At 33.5% G+C, this 19,322-nt stretch overlaps 1 protein-coding gene across 6 annotated transcripts; it reads left to right on the plus strand.

Annotated features, from left to right (window-relative positions):
- Positions 1 to 249: 249 nt before the first annotated feature.
- On the plus strand, positions 250 to 16,306 carry LOC115991318 (endoribonuclease Dicer homolog 2). Of its 6 annotated transcripts, none has more exons than XM_031115032.1 (23): positions 250 to 492; positions 717 to 843; positions 1,249 to 1,426; positions 2,061 to 2,174; positions 4,238 to 4,372; positions 5,450 to 5,534; positions 5,667 to 5,731; positions 5,865 to 6,005; positions 6,561 to 6,689; positions 6,775 to 6,922; positions 7,004 to 7,103; positions 7,586 to 7,781; positions 7,872 to 8,032; positions 8,304 to 8,522; positions 8,640 to 8,860; positions 9,075 to 9,346; positions 9,451 to 9,872; positions 10,201 to 10,304; positions 12,360 to 12,559; positions 13,282 to 13,491; positions 14,414 to 14,824; positions 15,110 to 15,388; positions 15,608 to 16,306. In XM_031115032.1, exons 2-23 carry the CDS (start codon positions 788 to 790, stop codon positions 15,980 to 15,982), a joined length of 4,221 nt encoding a protein of 1,406 aa, XP_030970892.1. In that variant the 5' UTR covers positions 250 to 492; positions 717 to 787; the 3' UTR covers positions 15,983 to 16,306. The 6 variants fall into 6 exon arrangements, with proteins under 6 accessions (XP_030970892.1, XP_030970887.1, XP_030970908.1 ...); XM_031115027.1 differs by having other exon boundaries at positions 754 to 843; XM_031115029.1 differs by lacking the exon at positions 250 to 492 and adding an exon at positions 521 to 615 and having other exon boundaries at positions 754 to 843.
- Positions 16,307 to 19,322: the final 3,016 nt, after the last annotated feature.

The following is a 19,322-nucleotide window of genomic DNA, read 5'->3' on the forward strand; positions in this document are numbered from 1 at the left end:
TCCAAACACACCCTTAACGTTGATTTGGATAGCTTTTGCATTTTTCCACAACTGGCGTTTGGCCTTTTTGTATGAGTTCCGTGCACTGTTTATAGGACCTATAAGTATAAATTTTAGTAATTTTTTTAAAAAAAATTATATATATATTTAAACTATTTTATTATAATATTTTCCGTTTTTAATTTTAAGTAATAAATAACCCTTAGACTCACGTATTTTCACAAACACACAGACCACCTTTCCCTTGACATCACTTTCCTAGTAAGTCTCTATTTCCCATCACAGGAGCGCAGAGAGAGACTATGTCTGTGTGGGGTCTGAATAACTAAAAAGAGAAACTGTTGGGTCTGTGTCGTTCAGTACCCATCCCATCATATATTCTAGTGGTTTTTTTTTCAAGACTTAGGCTGGAAGTTTCTTCCTTAGCAAGGAGCTCAAAAGTTCCAGCCTTTCAGTCGTCACTATTCCATCATCATCTTCATCACCCATCAGGTATATATTGCCTTTTGTATTTGCTTCACTCTCTCAAACCTCTCTGTAACTCCTTTTCTCTCTTTCCCTGCGATCACACTCATCACTCACTGACTTTTCAAGTTCTCAACTTTGGTTTATATTGTAAAGTTTCATTGACACGGAATCTTTTTTCTATTTTTAGTCTCTCCGAGAGTATATAGAATTGGGTTTGATTTTTTTTTTTTTTTGTTGGGTTCATTCAGATTCACTGGTTTTGTTTTGATTAATAATGGTGTACAGAGTGAAGCTGAAAAGCCATTGAACCTCTGCAATTATGGAAGTAGACAGATCCCGGGAACTTTCTGCTGAACCTCTCTCATTTGCTAGAAGGTGGTTCTTCAAATTATTTTTTTTTCCTTATTGTTTCGCTGATGAAAAAAAAAAAAACTTTTTTCATCAAGCTTTCATTTTCCACTATCTTCCCATCACTCAGTTGGTGGGTCATCAGTATTTCTTGAAATTGCTTTCCTTATTTTTTTTTTTTTTAATTATTTATAAAAATGTCTCTTAAATTGGGCAGTTGTTGCAGTATAACTGTTTGGTGGGTTTTCAGTGTCTTTATCCTTGTTTGGTTGATGGGAAAATGAAGGAAAAGAAATAATAAAAAAAGGGTTTTATTTATTTATGTTTTTTATTTTTAGTTTGCTTCATCTCCTAGATAAGGGACTAGTAAGAGGTCTTTTGAAGTTGTTTATGTTTTCTTGGTTTATTTATATTGGTTGTGTTGTGTTGCAGTTATCAACTTGAAGCTCTAGAGATGGCAATCAAGAAGAACACTATAGTGTTCTTGGAGACTGGCTCTGGCAAGACTCTGATTGCCATTATGCTCCTGCGCAGCTTTGCCTATCTTCTCCGCAAGCCTTCGCCTTTCATTGCAGTCTTCTTAGTTCCCCAAGTTGTGTTGGTCCCTCAAGTATGCCAACTGTTAACTTCCTCTCTTTCTCATTGTATACATAATCACATGTATGTAATAGGCATATGTAATTGTTTATGCATTTAAGGCATTAGGTTTTTTATTTAAATGGGATTCATCACATGTAGGGATCAATAAATGCCTTGAAAGTATTGGGTTTTAATGGAATGGATCACATTTCTCTTTTAAAGTTGTTAGAGATTGGTGTTAACAGATAAAAGATGCACTTGCAATTTAACAAAAAAAGACAAAATATTATGCACTGCCTGTACCATTCTTGTTTCATTTCTAATGTTGGGTAGCATTGAAAACAAAAAATTGCAGTTGTTTGTTTTGGTTCTTGAAAATGTTGAATTTTTGAACTTGATGCGTCCCATGCATATCTATGGCATTGATATGGAAGTTTGAATTTTTAAATTTGGGATTCAGGTTTAAATTGAAAAGTAAACTTTTGTTTCCTATTCATTTTTTAGCAGTGAAGTTAGATATGGATACTGACGCTGAAATTAAGAAGTTTATCATTCTCATTCACATTATAACATGGACTTGAAATTCTGGAATTGTGAGACAGCATCTGTTGAAGAAAAAAATATATTGAATCTTTTTAAAACCTTCTCCATCTCTTTATTATTAGCAAGCTAAAGCGGTGGAAATGAATACTGACTTGAAAGTGGGCATGTATTGGGGAGATATGGGAGTTGACTACTGGGAAGCTGCCACTTGGAAGCAAGAAACAGAAAAAAACGAGGTGCAATTTTTTTTTCCTCTCTATATATACTTTAATTAGTAGAAAAATAAATCATATTTTTGGGATTGATCTAATGCGTTTTTAGGAGTTTTGCATGAGAACTATGCTATATGACATTCTGTGTGGGTGCTAACAAATTTCAATAATAAATAACCATCTTTATATGCTGTTTTCACAATGAGTTTCCTGCTTACCACCTTCTACGTGGAGATATGTTTTTATTTTGTGCATGAAGGTGTTCTAACTTTGTAGAGTTTGGGGTCAAATTTCAATGTAATCTCCTTATTTTAGCAACATGTATCATACTCAATGCCAATGGTCTTTGGATCAAATGGCATCTCCTCTTCCCACAAACAAGGGTTGAAGGGTGTGATCATGAGTTTAATCCCAGATGGTGCTCATTTGGTTTGAGGCTGTGTCGGGTCTAAAGATGAACCTGGATAAGTCTGAACTGGTGCTTGTGGGGGCAGTTCATAACATTGAGCTTTTGGCGGCTGTCCTAGGCTGTAAGCAAGGGTCTCTTCCAATGAATATTTGGGTCTTCCTTTGGGGGCAAAATTCAAGGACAAGACAATCTGGAATCCAATTATGGAGAAGGTGGAAAGGAAATTAGCAGGTTGGAAAAAATTATATTTATCCAAGGGAGGTAGAGTCACTTTAATTAAAAGCACCCTTTCAAATCTGCCTACTTATTTTCTTTCTTTATTTCCTATTCCTGCTTCAGTGGCTAACCGAATTGCAAGACTTCAGCGGAACTTTCTATGGGGTGGCCTAGGGGATGAGTCCAAATTTCATCTTGTTAATTGGGCTATTGTTTGTGCTCCACTTTCTTCAGGTGGTTTGGGGATTAAGAAGCAGAGAATTTTTAATGTGGCTTTATTAGGGAAGTGGTTATGGAGATTTGGGCAAGAAAGGGATGCTCTTTGGCGACAAGTGATAGAGGTGAAGTATGGTTGTGAATGGGGTGGTTGGTGTTCTAGCTCATTCTCTGGTCCATATGGAGTTAGTTTGTGGAAAAATATCAGACGGAGGTGGCCCTCTTTATCTCTGTTTATCTCATATGAAATTGGAGATGGATCAAAAGTGTAATTCTAGCTAGATCGATGGTGTGGAACATCTTCTTTTGCAGATTGCTATCCTGAATTATATAGGATTTGTTGAAACAAAGAGGCAAGTGTGGCTGATCTAATGAGGTACACCAATGGAGTCTTTCATTGGGATATACATTTTTGTAGGGATGTGCATAATCGGGATTTGGAAGCTTTTTGGAGCTTCATGGATACCATTTATGGCACTCCTGTAAGGGGGATTGGGGAGGATAAGAGATGTTGGTTACCTGATAAGAGTAAGGGGTTTATGGTTAGTGCGTATTACCATCTTCTAGCTGGCCATAGTGAACAATTTTTCCCTCGAAAGAGCATTTGGAAGCAGAAGATTCCTTCTAGAGTGGCTTTCTTTGTATGGACTATTGCTAGGGGGAAATGTCTCACAGTTGACAATTTAAGGAAAAGAAAGGTATGCATTTTGAATTGGTGTTACATGTGCAAGTGTAATAGTGAAACTGTTGACTATCTATTCCTTCATTGTCCGATTGCTATGGAGCTGTGGGATATGGTTTTTGGTTTATTTGGAGTTCTTGGGTTATGCCAATGTCTGTTGTTGAGCTTTTTGCTTGCTAGCAAGGTCGATTGGTCGCCATCATAATGGATATATATGGATTGTTGTTCCTCATTGTTTGATGTGGTGTATTTGGGACGAAAGAAATAGTAGGTGTTTTGAAGACAGTGAGCGTTCTATGCCTGATCTCAAGCTATTATTTTTTAGAACCTTATTGGACTAGTTCTCAGTGTGGAGAAACCAACCCTTTTCTTCAATTTTGGATTTACTTGATTTATGTAATTTTTGTATTTGATATGTACACCCCTGTATACTCCCTGTGTACTTAGGGTGTCTCTTTTTTGATATCAATAAATTTTTATTACTTATCAAAACAAAAAAAATTAATTTAACCTAATTAATGAATTTTTTTTTTTTTTTTTTTTTTTTTTTTTTTTGTGCATTAGGTGCTTGTGATGACACCTGCAATTTTGCTTCATGGTTTGAGGCATAGCTTTTTCAACCTAACCATGATAAAAGTTTTAATATTTGATGAATGCCACCATGCAAGAGGCAAACACCCATATGCTTGCATTTTGACGGTAAGTTATTTATAACTCTGATTTTTATTTGTATTGCCATTACTTTTTTAGCATCTTAGCTTTTATCATTGTGCTTAAGTATTTATTCACTGAAAAATTCCGTAACAGAATATGGTTGACTTCTTAATTTTGGGGGATAAAAATTTTCTCATGTTTGTGACAGCATTCCAACTTCTTAGTAGTTTCTAGCGCTAATTTATCTTATGTTGGATGAGATGATTTCTCGATCTTATGCATTACTTAAGATATACCAGAAGATGAATACTCCATTTCTACATGGCTTAAGGCTGATCAGGAGAGAAAACTATGTCAGGACTTTATTAGCTTGTTTTGTGCATATATAAGCCTTTTTATTTTGATTTGTGTCTGTTGATCTTACATGTATTTGTATTCTTAACTGATTTGTCTGTTGGAAGGATTTGGATATAAACATGTGCAATCATATTGAATGCTTATTGGAGGTTGGATATGCTTCAGTCTTTTGATTGACCTTGGCATGATGGGTAATTCAGGGTGGGGTAAAGTTTGGTGACAATAGTTTATCTAGATCACTGGGTTTCTTCATATACAATGGATAAGAAAAAGTCTTTTATGCTGTTGGTATATCTTTCATGGATCTAGTAAAGTGATAAAATACTCTTGGTGGTTAATGCCAAAAAGGCGAAATGTTCAGTCTCATGATTTTACAGGCATTGGCAAAGATGTTTTATATTGTATTGTCTTATAGAATGTTTGTGTATGGATTGGTTGTTGCTGCATTCAGATTTTGTTATCCCTTCCAATAGCTTCCTTGCAATCTTACAGATATTGGAGAAGAGGCAAGTTCATGTGTAAAAATTAGTTATGGAGGTCACAAGTTTTCTGGAGTTTGTGTTGCGATGGAAATGCATGATATTTAGAGGTTTTTGTATGCATGATGCATGCAATTGTTGGAGGTTTTGAATTTGCATTGCTTTCAGATTCAGTCAATTTGTCACTTATGATTTTATAATGCAAGTTTTTGTTTCTTTGTTATTGCTTGTCACCCATGAAACACATTCTTTTGTTATATATGAAATACTTTGATTTCATTTGCAGGAGTTCTATCACCGCCGGTTAGATTCTGCTAAATCTGATATTCCTAGAATACTTGGGATGACTGCTTCCCCCATAAAGTCAAAAAGTATGCAACCTTTGAAAAAATTTAATATTACTACAATTAATTTTTAGTGGTTTTTAATCGCTTCTAATAATTTTTTTGTTGGTGAAAATCAATCATTGCTTTTTAATAATTTTCTCCCTTTTTTGGGTTTAGGTGGAGACTCTGAATTCTCTTTCTGGGAAAAGATTAATGAACTTGAGACCATGATGAATTCAAAGGTTGCTTATGCTCTTTTGTATATAAGTTTGTCATCTCTTACTCTTTTTGTGTGTGTTTGTCTACCAAACTGTCATATTAATTTTTGTGGGTAAACTGATTGACTGCTTTTTCCTCCCTCCCTGTTGGTTGAAGGTTTATACATGTGCTAGTGAATCTGTGCTTGCTCAGTTTATACCATTTTCAACTGCGAAGTTTAAATTTTACAGAGACTGGAAAGTTCAATCCACTCTATATGCTCAGTTAGGTAATAAGTTGCAGGCTTTAAAAGAAAAGGTGAGTATATTTTATGTAAAATTGCAGTTTTGAAACTGTAATATATTCTTCAGGAAAAATTCTTTTAAAATGGACCACATCTTATTCTTTAGTTTATATTTAAAATGCAGTGGTGCTCTGTAATTCATTGTAAGTTGGGGGAGTACTTGATGTCATCATGTAGTTCATTCTTTGTGTCAAAAATCCGCTTCCTAGTTGTTATAGTTCTTGAAATTTAATTTCTTCTTTATGTATTCTTTTAGCAAAGCTTAAGCACACAGGCTCTTTGAAATAAAATTATTATTTGTATCAAAAAAAAGTTCTTGAAACCTCTGCATTTCATAAGTAAATTTAAACTTTCATTCTTTTTTTTCTTTTTCTTTTTTATAGGAAATTTAAACTTTCATTCTTTAAAGGTAAAGCCAGTTATACATACTCTTCATGTAGTTAGTTAATAATGTAGTTATTATACAAATAATAATTATTATTATTATTATTTAAAATTCGATAAGTTTTGACTTGAAAAGCACTAATTTGCTTCTTTGAAAGTTCTAATAGTATTTATACTTCTTTCAGCATGAACGCTCACTGGAAAACTCTGATCTCAAAGAGTCTACCATAGATTCTGCAAGCAAAAAGATAACAAAGATTTGGTTAGCTTTATTATTCTGTTTGGATGAACTAGGTATTTGGTTGGCTTTAAAGGTATTTAGACTGTCCGTTTTTCGCTTTTCTATTTGTCAATGGCAATGGCATAGCAGACATCACTGATTTTGCACTTGTGTAACAGGCTGCGGAGTCTTTTTTATGCAATGAATTTGACTTATGCAATGAAACTGGCTCAATTTCATGGGGGAAATTGGATGTTCTTAGTGAAAAAATTGTCAAAAATTTCAGTTCAGATGCCTTCAAGGCATTTGCAGCTTGTGTTCCTTCAGGTATTTCCTTTCTAAAAAAGAATTGCTGTTTTCTATTGTTATTTGTTGCTTACATTCCCTCTTTCTTTCTCATTACTTCAGGTCCAGGGTGGTCTATTGGTGATAACATTAACGCCAGTATGGATGCAGGGCTTCTAACTTCAAAAGTTATCTGTCTCATTGAATCTCTTCTTGAATACAGGTTGGCATGATGTGCATCATCCTTATCATTGTGAAAGATGTTTGTGATTTTATATCTTACAATAACGTCTTAAGACTCTAGGATTTCCAATTGGAGTCTTGAATACCTGAAAGCTGGAGAGCATTTTTCCTGCGTTCATAGGAAACACTGATTGCTCTAACACAATAACAATTCTAAGGAGGCATGAATGGCCTATTTTCTAAGTGTGATGCAAAATTAATAAATTTTGACAAAGTTGAGCTTTATGTCATGATTCTATAAGGAATTTTTTTTTTTATTTTTAAATCCTTCAGTCTCATTTCTAGAGAAGGCATGGTTCAACCAGAATGTTGAGCCTTTTTTTTTTTTTTTTTTTTTTTTTTTTTTTTTTTTTTTCTTTTGCCTTGTTTAAGATAATAGAAGTATTTATTCCGACAATTTTCTTTGTTCCAACTGTACAGCATTGCACGCTGATGAGTTTACCATGCATTATGTAAATACAGGGATTTAAAGGATATTCGGTGTATAGTTTTTGTGGAAAGGGTCATTGCAGCCGTTGTCTTACATTATCTATTGAACGAGTTGCTTCCGAAATATGGCAGCTGGAAGTCTAAATACATTGCAGGGAATAACTCCAGGTTGCAATCCCAAACAAGGAAAATACAAAACGAAATTGTGGAAGAATTTCGTAAAGGCGTGGTATGTGTTTTTTCCTCCTCTATGTAGTTTCCAAAAATGTGTTTGTCACTAATTTCCTTGTTTGATTGTGGTTGTAAAATGTGTTTATAGGTTAACGTCATTGTTGCAACATCAATTCTTGAAGAGGGTTTAGATGTTCAAAGCTGCAACTTGGTTATTAGATTTGACCCTTGTTCCACTGTTTGTAGTTTCATACAGTCTCGAGGCCGAGCTAGAATGCAAAATTCAGATTATTTGTTAATGTTGAAGAGGTAACATCCTTTCAGACCTGGTTCATTCAGATGCATGGTTTTTAAAAACTTATCTGAAAATTTCTACCTGTAATTTGTTTCTGACTTAAGTCTCAATCACTGCTCTTAAAGAAGTGCCAGTATTTTTTCTCTCTTTAATTTTTCTCTCTTCCTTCTACCTTCAGATTTACTGTTTCTTGTTATGAGTTAGTTGTTGATCTGGCTTATTCTGAACATATATGGTGTGCTATTGGTATTTGGTACCCTCTTTTGATAATTTAAAATTTTACAGTGGGGATGGTGCTACTGAATCTCGACTGAAGAAATATCTTGCTAGTGGAGATATTATGAGAAAGGAGTCCTTACTTCATTCTTCGCTTCCTTGCTCACCTCTTAAATGTGATTCAAATGATGAGGAATTTTATCGTGTTCAAAGCACTGGAGCGATTGTTACTCTTACCTCTAGTGTTGAATTAATATACTTCTATTGCTCACGGCTCCCTTCGGATTGGTTAGTTAATACTTCTAGTAATCTTTATTTTCTAAGCTGCCATGTATGTTGTTCACTAACTTCTTAACTTCATATTTTCTGTGTATTTGACTTGATGCCTTCTTTTTTTTCCTCTAGCTATTTTAAACCTGCTCCAAGGTGGGATAAGATGACTCATACTCTACATCTTCCCATGAGCTGTCCATTACCTGAAGTTGTTGTACAACGGGATGTTGACCCAAAAATTTTAAAGCAGATTGCCTGTCTTGAAGCATGCAAGCAACTTCATGAGATTGGTGCATTGACGGACAATCTTGTTCCAGATATCGTTGTGGAAGAAGCCGATGCACAAGAGAGTGGTAATATTATCATGTTGTAGCATTTATTTCTTCATGCGTTGACTGTCTATAATATTATACTTGCAATTTCTTATATAACATTGGGAGAAGTCTGCGCTCCTTGCCTTCCCCCACCACCAACACCCCCCCCCCCCCCCCCCCCAAAACAAAGCCTTTCATTTTTGAACTTTTATTATTAGTACTTATGCTATTGTCTGTAACTGTTGATGTGCAGGGAAAGAACCTTATAATGATGAGCAACCCTGTTACTTCCCACCTGAACTGGTTGATCGTTGTACAAAGAATTCTAATATAATGTATTATTGCTACTTAATTGAGTTGAAGGAGAACTTTAGTTATGATATTCCAGTTCATGATATTGTTCTTGTTGTGAGAAGTGAATTAGAACCTGATATTGGAAGCTTTCATTTTGACTTGGATGTTGACAAGGGTAGTTTGACAGTGAATTTTAAATATGTAGGTTTGATTCATCTTACACCAGATCAGGTGATTTCTCTCTCTCTCTCTCTCTCTCTACTTTGCTTTATTTAACTGGCATATAGAATAAATTTATGAGAAATTTTTCTCTTTTTGTAAAATTTTGTTTGCAGGTCCTTTTGTGTAGAAGGTTTCAGATAACTGTTTTAAGAGTTCTTATAGATCGTAATTTGAACAAGTTAAAGGAGGTTTTGGATGGATATTGTCTTGATGATAATCATGAGATTGACTATCTTTTGCTCCCAGCCACTGGCAAACATCACAGACCTATTGATTGGGAATGTGTTCTTTCTACAGAGTTTTCATGTGGAAAAGCTTGTGAATGTCATGTGCAATGTGGTTCCAAGGGTCATGCTCGTAGAATACAAACCAAAGATGGTCCTGTATGCACTTGCATGCTTCGTAATTCTTTGGTTTATACGCCTCACAATGGTCATGTGTATTGCATAACTGGAATTCTGGGATTGAATGGAAATGCACCTCTAAAACTTAGGGATGGCAGAATTGTTACTTACAAAAAGTACTATGAAGAGCGGTATGTTATTACTTTTTCAGTCCCATTTTGTTCATCTAGAATTTCTTTTTTGGTTGTCAATGGGCATCAATTTACTCACTTTCCTGTTAACAGTTATCCATCTTTGAATTCTTGATAGTTTATATGGGCACTTCTAAAAGTTTTACATTTTTTATTTTTTTGATAGAGTAAATGTTTCATTAAAAAGTTGGATTTTTTTTAAACAGGGCAAACAAAATTGGGAAGCCCTTTGAATGAAAAATATGTTGTTTTTTTACATATATCCAGATGGAATATGCTTTAATTTTACAATATAAGTTGTTATTAATCTGAAATTTTCCAAATACAGACATGGCATCAAGTTGTGTTTTGATTACGAATCATTGCTTCATGGGCGACACATTTTTCAGGCACAAAATTACCTTCAGAGATGCAAAAAACAGAAAGAGAAAGGTTTGAAATTCTTTACTTCTTATATGTTACATTATCATCCTTTTTTTCCCAACCCAAGCAAAGCATGTTTACAATCATTTGGTCATGTTCCAGTTCTTTGTGTCTCTACTCTCTCAAAAGTGTACTCTAAACTAGTTAGTCACACTCATTCACTTCGTATTTATCATATGATTATTATTATTATTATTATTATTATTATTTTTGGCTAAGTTTCAATTTAAGCAAGTAGTAGGTAGGGCATGTTTAGCATGTAGGAAAAATCCTGCAATGGAATGTATGTTCATGTGGAATAACTATTTGGTCGTATGGTTGCCATTTCATTATGACGCATAGTTATTCCTTAGGAATAGCTATTTCCCTAAACCGAGAAATAGTTATTGCTTAGGAATTAGCTATTTCCCAAAACTGAGAAATTACTATTTCTCTTTAAAAATTTATATATCTACAAAAAGGAAAAAATAAAAAATAAAAAAATACAAACTCTCTGTATGCACATAATAATTATAAAAATAAAAAAATCTTTAAAAAATAGTCTCTCTCTCTCTCTCTCTCTCTCTCAGTAAAAATTCCTCAAAAAATCAATCTCTCCCTCTCTTTGATACCTAAATACATCAACCTTTCCCATTATAATTCAAAATCTAGCAACTGTGGTTATGCAACCAGGATGCGAAGTACTTTCTTTTTTAATTTTTATTTTTTGATACGAGTATTGATTTGATTAGACATTAATGTTAATTTTAAAATTATTCAATTTATAGGATAGTTTACTCTCAGTGAAAATATAATTTCATAGGTACAATATTTCAGAAATACAATTTATGAAGTACATTTCTAGGGTTTTATTCCAATTTTACAACCAATCGTATGAATAGGAATAATGACTCCATTATAGTATCTTTTATTTTCTATTATATAGATTCCTATTCTTTTTAATGTAATTTTCAAGCATAGTGTCTTGTTGATCCTACTTTTTTTTTTTTTTTTGGTCATATTATTTCTCCTAGAAAGGGTATACTTCTGATATATTTATTTCTTTGATTTTTATTATTTTTAAAAATGCCTTGACACAATCCCATAGGTTTTGTGTTTGTTGTGTTTACACTATGGTGCGGTTTGGATAGCTGAAACTCGTTCAGTGTTTTGCATTTTCAGCTTTTTTTTTTATTTAACCAGCGCCTGTTGTACTGTTCATGTCCCATGAACGGTGCAATTAGGCAAATGAACAATAACTTTTTTATTGTTTTCAGTTTTCAGCAAAATAAACTGTATCCAAACGGACCCTATCTCTTTTCATTTGATTAGAACAAAATGGATTATGTCAGCTAGCCTTTTGTGCTGTGGAAGGTGTAACCCTTGTTTTTCTTCCCAGATTTAAGTAGAATTATCATATTTTGAAGAGGATGGAGCATGTGAGAATGCATAGGATGACATAGAACAAATTTCATTGAATAGGCTTTTCTAAGATGCACCGGTACGGGTACGGTACCATTAGGAATATGGTGATACGGAAATTCTTGAAAAACTAGGATATGATATGGCAATGATACGTCTATTAATTAATTATTAAATATATTTTCATTTACTTATATGTATATATGTACATATTTATTTTTCTTATATTGTTAAGCATATATCAATTTAAGACCAATAATGGATAATAAAGTGAATCCATAACCCTTAGATAGTGTTTAGAATACAAACCTAGATCCAAAAGAGTAAATAAAAGATAACTAGATAAGCGTATAACATTTAAACCAATATATAAAAAATTTAAATAAATATCTTCATAAGTTTGGGTTATGACCATATCATGGGTGTATCCCAGACATATCAGTACTTGGAAAAAAAGCCAGGATACACATGCAGAGTATCCCAAAGGTATCCTATACGGATACATATAGGATATGGGTATGTGAACAAAATTGGAGTATCCGTGCTTCCTAGAGGCTTTTTGACATGATTGGATCTGTGATGTTTCTTTATCAGGATTTTAGTGTGTCCTTCAAATTTAGTTATTATTTGTATTAACTAATTACGTGTTTTATCTTTACACAGAGTCAAGTAATACGTTTGTGGAATTGCCTCCAGAACTTTGTTCTATAATCATGTCGCCAATATCGATCACCACATTTTATTCCTTCTCATTTGTTCCGTCAATCATGCATCGGCTCGAGTCTCTGCTTATAGCTGTCAACCTAAAAAAGATGCCCCTGGATCATCATTGCATGCAAAATGATCTTATTCCAACCATGAAGGTACATTAGCCTTCTTATAATTGTTCATCTAGTGGTTGACAGGTTAGGTCCTGAAGGGCAGTTCATCCTTTTTTTATAAGAATGTTTTGGCTCCGGGTAGGGGGAGTGGAGATCATAATTAGTGACATCCACTTCTTGTTGAATGGTTCCCTTGAAAATAAAACATGTAATGTTAGTTAATACTTGAAGATAATGTTTTGCTTGTAGGATATTATGTGTCTGTTATCATAGCAAGTATGCACAAAAGAATAATTGTTTGAAAATAAAGGATGCTACTGTTAGAACATTGGAGATAATTGAGGATGACTGTCAATTTATTTTTCCCCCATACATTTGGCATGTAAAGCATATAGGATCTCTTTTCATTTTGTGAAAGTATTAGGTTTGGTTCAAAATCAAGTTTGGAACTGATATCTTATCCACCTGTTGTGAAGTTGTCTGCGGCAGGATTTACATCTAATTTTAGGCAAACTTCTTGTGTTTTCTATTGATGCTCCACAGTTTGTCAGAGATAAAGCATCTCATGTGTTATTGTAGATATCCTATGTACTAAAATTTTCTGTATTGGTAAATTTATATAGTGTGCATAACATGACTGTCATAACATTACACTGGGCCTTACTTTCTCTCTCAAAGTTTACAATATTATTGTCCCTAACTCTGTTGTCAATTGTATATTAAAATCTTTATTTTAACTTGTGCTAACCATTTTTTCATGGTAGGTCTTGGAAGCAATTACTACAAAGAAATGCCAAGAGAAATTCCACTTGGAATCTTTAGAAACTCTAGGAGATTCTTTTCTCAAATATGCAGCTAGTCAACAGCTTTTTAAAACCTATCAAAATCAACACGAGGGTCTCCTTAGTGTGAAGAAAGAAAAAATAATTTCTAATGCAGCTCTTTGCAAGTTTGGATGTCGCCGCAAAATTCCGGTAATTTTCATTTTCTACTAATTCTTTGAATTCTTGGTGTTGTCATTCTCTTGAAATGAATTTGATTTTTCCTGTTCACAAAAAAAAGAAAATTATGTATTAGATTTATTGTTGGTATTTCATATTTATTCTTTCTGCATTAAATTAAATACCAGAAGGATGTTAACTTCATGTTTAAATTGTGGTAGTATATTTATTTGTTTACATCCCCTACACCTTCACTAAAAGGTTTATTTTTTATGTTTCCTTTTCCTTTTCCCTTTGTGGTTTTTACAAATTGGTTTGTGTTGAGTTTAAATAAAATCTGTTCTGTTACACTGATGGCATTCGGAATGAAGTTCTAAGATATGATAGCATAAAATTGCATGCCACTCTGTTTCTGCTTGTTTTTTTGTCATACAGTCTTGTATATTTTTCTTGTTAGCTCCTCTTTTCTTATTTTTGTTGTAAACATCAATTTTGGAAATTTTAATTTCCTTTCTGATTTATATTTTGCTTGGGAAGTCCCTCTATTCCTTGTGTAATTATTGTTTTTCGAGGTACCTGAAGAATCCATATGTTTTAAATCACATGGCTCATTAAATTAATTAAAACTAGTCACATGACTAATTAAAGTCATGAGGTGAAAAGTACACATGGTGGTTGTTTCAATTGCCACGTAGTGAGTTGGAGGAATTTTCCTCCAAACCAATTTGGAGGTAAACTCTGTCCTTATTGGTATGATGTAAACATAAAAAATTCTGCCAAAGCTCCTCCTTTAGTTGATTTGTTTTTAGAAAATATTTTAGGTGTGTAGTTACTTTTAAGGTCTTATTGGAATTCCCTTTGTGGCATTCAAAATTACAGTATTCCTTAGCTGTTTTAATTTTAATTTTGTTTAAAAATTGTATATGCGACTTACTTTCTATTCTTCACATTGTAGGGATTTATACGCACTGAGCCCTTTGATCCTAAAATGTGGATAATTCCTGGTGAGAAATCTGGGAGCAATGCATTAAATGAGGAGTTGCTTTCCAATAACAGAAAAATCTATGTTAGGGGAAATAGGAAGGTGAAAAGTAAAAGAGTTGCTGATGTCGTTGAGGCCCTAATTGGTGCATTTCTTAGCACAGGTGGTGAAACAGCAGCCTTATTATTTATGTATTGGATGGGTATAAAGGTAGATTTTAACATTACACCATATGAGAGGCACTTCCAAGTTCATGCTGAGAAGCTTATAAATGTCAGACGTTTGGAGACCCTGTTGAACTACTCATTTCATGACCCTTCCTTGTTAGTGGAGGCATTGACCCATGGTTCTTACATGCTTCCTGAGATTCCAAGATGTTATCAGGTAATTTGATGACAAGTTAGATGTGAATTATGGTGCATCAGTCAACTTACATATAAGCTTTATTCTATTGTTTACACTATATGTGAACAGCATAATGGTTGGTCCTTTTAAAAAAAAAAAAATTTAACACATTCTTTCATGATCTCTCTTTTTTCTGTTTTATGAGCTTAAGCTAATTGTGATTTGGCTTTTTTGTATTTTGGTCTGATTAAACTGCTTATGTTTATTACATGTTCTTTGATTTTCATTCCTTGTAACTTTATTAACGGTTTGTTGCTTGTGCAGCGACTTGAATTTCTTGGGGATGCGGTGTTGGATTATCTCGTGACCCTGCATTTCTACAATAAATATCCTGAGTTGTCGCCTGAACTTCTAACTGACATGAGATCTGCTTCTGTGAACAATGATTGTTATGCACGATCTGCAGTGAAGTATGGACTGCATAAACACATTCTTCATGCGTCCCAAGATCTCCATAGACATATAGTAGGAACTGTGGACAGTTTTGAGAAATTATCTTCGGAATCAACTTTTGGATGGGAGTCACAGACAACTTTTCCCAAGGTTAACTTACAATTCAAATTCTTACTTTTGTTTCTATTTAAACTTTGTGCTGAGTTTTGATTTCTTCTTCTTTGCTTATTTTCTACCTTTTCACTTGATCTAATTTTTTTATATTTAAATCCTAACCTTTTTTATTCATGGTCTAGACAAAGGTCTTGGATTTTCAAGTTTTTGTAATTTTATTTGAGAAATCATCAAATATTTTCTAATTGGTGACAGGTACTGGGTGATGTAATAGAGTCTTTGGCTGGAGCCATTCTTGTTGATTCAGGATACAATAAGGAGATAGTCTTCCAGAGTATGAGGCCTCTTTTGGAGCCCTTAATTACACCTGAAACAGTGGTGTTCCATCCTGCAAAAGAGTTGAATGAACTATGCCAACAAGAGCATTTTAACATGGAAAAACCCATTAAGTCCACTAACAAGGGCGGGGTTTCCATTACAATAGAGGTTGAAGCTGATGGGATCTTGTTCAAGCATACAGCTACAGTTGCTGATAAAAGGATAGCCAAAAAAGTAGCTTGCAAAGTTGTGTTGGATTCCTTGAAGAAACACATTGCCATGACAAGAGCACTGGAAGTAAGTAAAAGATGAAGCTCTTCACTTTCAAATGGTAAAAAATTTGAAAGAATCGAGCTATAGGTGAAGTTGTAAAAACTTGAAAGAAGAGTTATATAGGCGTTGTAAAGAGTAAAGACTTACAGGTGAAGTACAAAAAAAATGTAGCGTGGTGTTGTAAATTCCTTTATTTTCTGGCAACGAATTTGTGGTACTGTTGCCAATTGATTCAACAGAGTTTGCCTGGAAGTAGCAATGAAGGCAATGTTGTAATTTTGAAAATGAATTTGTTGCTTTTATGAATGGTATTATTATTGCCAGTGGCTTGAGAATACTAGGTAGAAATGTTTTCTTTTCCCAGTTGCTTTCCTTTCTGTACGTTTTTACTTTTAAATCAAGAAGGGTTGGAAATAAAAATCTTTATTCAAATTCTGGAAGTAAAAAGTTTTAGGTTTGATTGATTACCTGAACCCTTGTCATTTATACCTATTATTGTTTGTTATTCAAGATCAAAATAAAGTGTTGTGCTTGCATATTTGTTTGTAATTGTAAGTATTCATTTAAGCATCAGGGGTGTGTATTTGTTATCTGTTGAGTACACCTCTATGCTTGAAGAATTAGCAATGTAATCTTGGGTAATTATGAACTATATGCAATTAAAAAAGAAAAAGAAAAAAAGAAAAGCACTATTGAAATGCATATGCATCGTATAAGTAATATCTCTAACAACAACTTGGTTATGGAGGAAATTTGGGCGTGTGGAATGGAAATTGTTGAAACCGGTAATATATCTGTTTGGCATTTTAGGTTTTATGTTTAAGTTTTTAAAACTGTACTTTTTTCCGCATTTTCTCATTTTTTAAAAATTTTCAAGGTATAAAAATACTTTAGCATATTTTCAGTAAAAAGTTAGATAAGTTGTTTTCAAACAGATACATTGCTAAATTGTATTGAATACTACATAGGGAGGAGAGGGAGGCTGTACTTGGTTAGTTCATATCTTAGTACGTGTACAAATACAATGTTGATTATACACACACACACACACACACACACATATATATATATATATATATTAAACAAAGATTACTTAAACATAAAGTAGTCTAAAACGTTAAGTCAATGAATAATTATGTACACAATGGCAAAGACTCTAAATGATACAATGGAATGGTAAGTTGTGAAGCTGCAACCTGCAAGTGCAAGATCTCTCGTATAAAGAACAAGTGAAAGATGCTAAGAATTAAGTCCTCTTATTTTCCATATTTTCAAAAGTCTGTTGATTCCGTTCCCCCATATAGCCACATCAAACATAATTTAAAAACAAAGCTCCATAAGGCATAACTCCCAAGTAAAGGTGCAGTGCATCAGTAGATGATCTACTGTCTCCTCACTATGTTGGCACATACAATACCAACTCACAATCGTACAACCCCCCTTAATAAGGTTCCCACAAGTAAGGATCTTTCCACACAAAAAGAATCTTCTCCTATGTCGCTTTCCACGCAGAAAAAGAGACCCTCAATAGAGTCTTAAGCCCCTAAATGCCTTTTATTTTAAGGAAAAAGTTCAACATTTGAGCATTAAGACTTAATAGAATGAACGAACACTAATGTCTCCACTCTTCTTCAATCTCCATCTAAACTTGGTCACCACCATCTCTATTGGGGATATGAGTGTCTATAAGATCGAGGAATGATGTCACTAGCTTTAACTCCTTGTCATTAATGTCCCGAAAGAATCTTACATCCAAACTCCTTCGTGCCCATCGCCAAATCTGACCAACAAGGATTCCACTGAAAAATTCCTATTAGTAGAACTAGAATACAATACAAGAAAAATGATTCTTAAAGGTTGAACTCCACACCAACGGTCATGCCAAAGCCAACATCAAAATTATTGTGTTGTAAAAAGTCAACTCCATCTTATTCCTGATAGTTTTTGCAGAAGCAATATAAACAAAATTTATATTTTCATTTAAAGATCCTTGTACCACAATCATGAATTCAAAATAGAACAAAATTGCATATCTTTCTTAGCAACCCAAGTGTGTTGCCTCCCAAGGAATTCACATCTCTTTCTCTGTTTCTTTTTGGGTTTTCAAAAGACTGCAATATCACTTAGTAGTTCTGATGGCCAACAACTGATATAATATTTTAAAATCTTGTTTTTTTTAATTTAAGACATCTAAAACCCAAGAGAGAGATTGGACGTGGGATCCTTAGGGATCCTAATCTTCAACTATAGGATTAATCAATAACTTTTTTAATGTTATCGACTTATCTTGAAACTCTTTCAAAATTATTCCTTAATTTTCTCAACCATATCAAGAAAATATTTGAATTCCTACATATTGCAATAATGCCCATCAACACATTGCAATTGACCCCTGAAGATTAGAGAATTACAAATGAGGTCTCATTACTTACAAGTTTATATCTATGTTCTTGCACCACACTATATTCCCAACAGCCATTAGGACTAGATTAATATCACTATCATGTCCCTAACTTATGTAACTCTTAATTTCTTGATTTCATAATTTCTATTGGACTCCAAAATACCTTTGAAAAACTCTTTAAATATATATATATATATATATATATATATATATATATATACAATATTATATATATATGAAAAACATTTTTGAAAAATGTCACCGGCCGGTTTTGTTTTGAGTCCAATTTCAATATGAAAATCAACTGAATATACTGTCTTCTTTAGAGACCGGTGGATTCATTGTTGAGCATTTACATATTTTACTCATTACACACATAACCCAACATGTCTGTATGTAGCCTTTAAAATTAGCATCACCAGTTGACATTGTCAAAATTATGTACATAATAAATAAATATACACAAACCTCTCATGTTTGAGGACAATAGAAAAATTGTGATAAAACAACATTTTAATTAACAGTGATCACTCCATAAAGTGTTCTTGATCGGATCTGATTCAGTGTATGTACTTGTTACATTACACCCACTTGTTTGCTTCAAGTCACTACCTCAATAATGGAGTAAATCATCCTATCATGTAGCAGCACAACAAGTGTAGGCTTCAGTGGTAAGCTATCTATATATATAATAATAGGTAAAATTGAAAGAAACTCAAATTAGAATTCCAAATTAGAGTTCTAATTTTGCGCCATGTGTCCCAATATATTTTTCTAAATTTAGGTGTCAAGTGAAGACCACACCATACATACTTATACAGATTTCCTCAAATCACATAGGAGTCTTTAATGACTTTCTCTGTCTCTTGGCTCTTCATGTTTCTGGTTTTTTTTTTTTTTTTTTTTTTTTTTTTTTTTTCACATCAATCCCAATCACTCTAAAATCCTTTCTTAATTTTTGTGCCAAATGAATTA

This window comes from Quercus lobata, chromosome 1 (genome assembly GCF_001633185.2).
Source record: "Quercus lobata isolate SW786 chromosome 1, ValleyOak3.0 Primary Assembly, whole genome shotgun sequence".
NCBI classification, from domain to species: domain Eukaryota; kingdom Viridiplantae; phylum Streptophyta; class Magnoliopsida; order Fagales; family Fagaceae; genus Quercus; species Quercus lobata.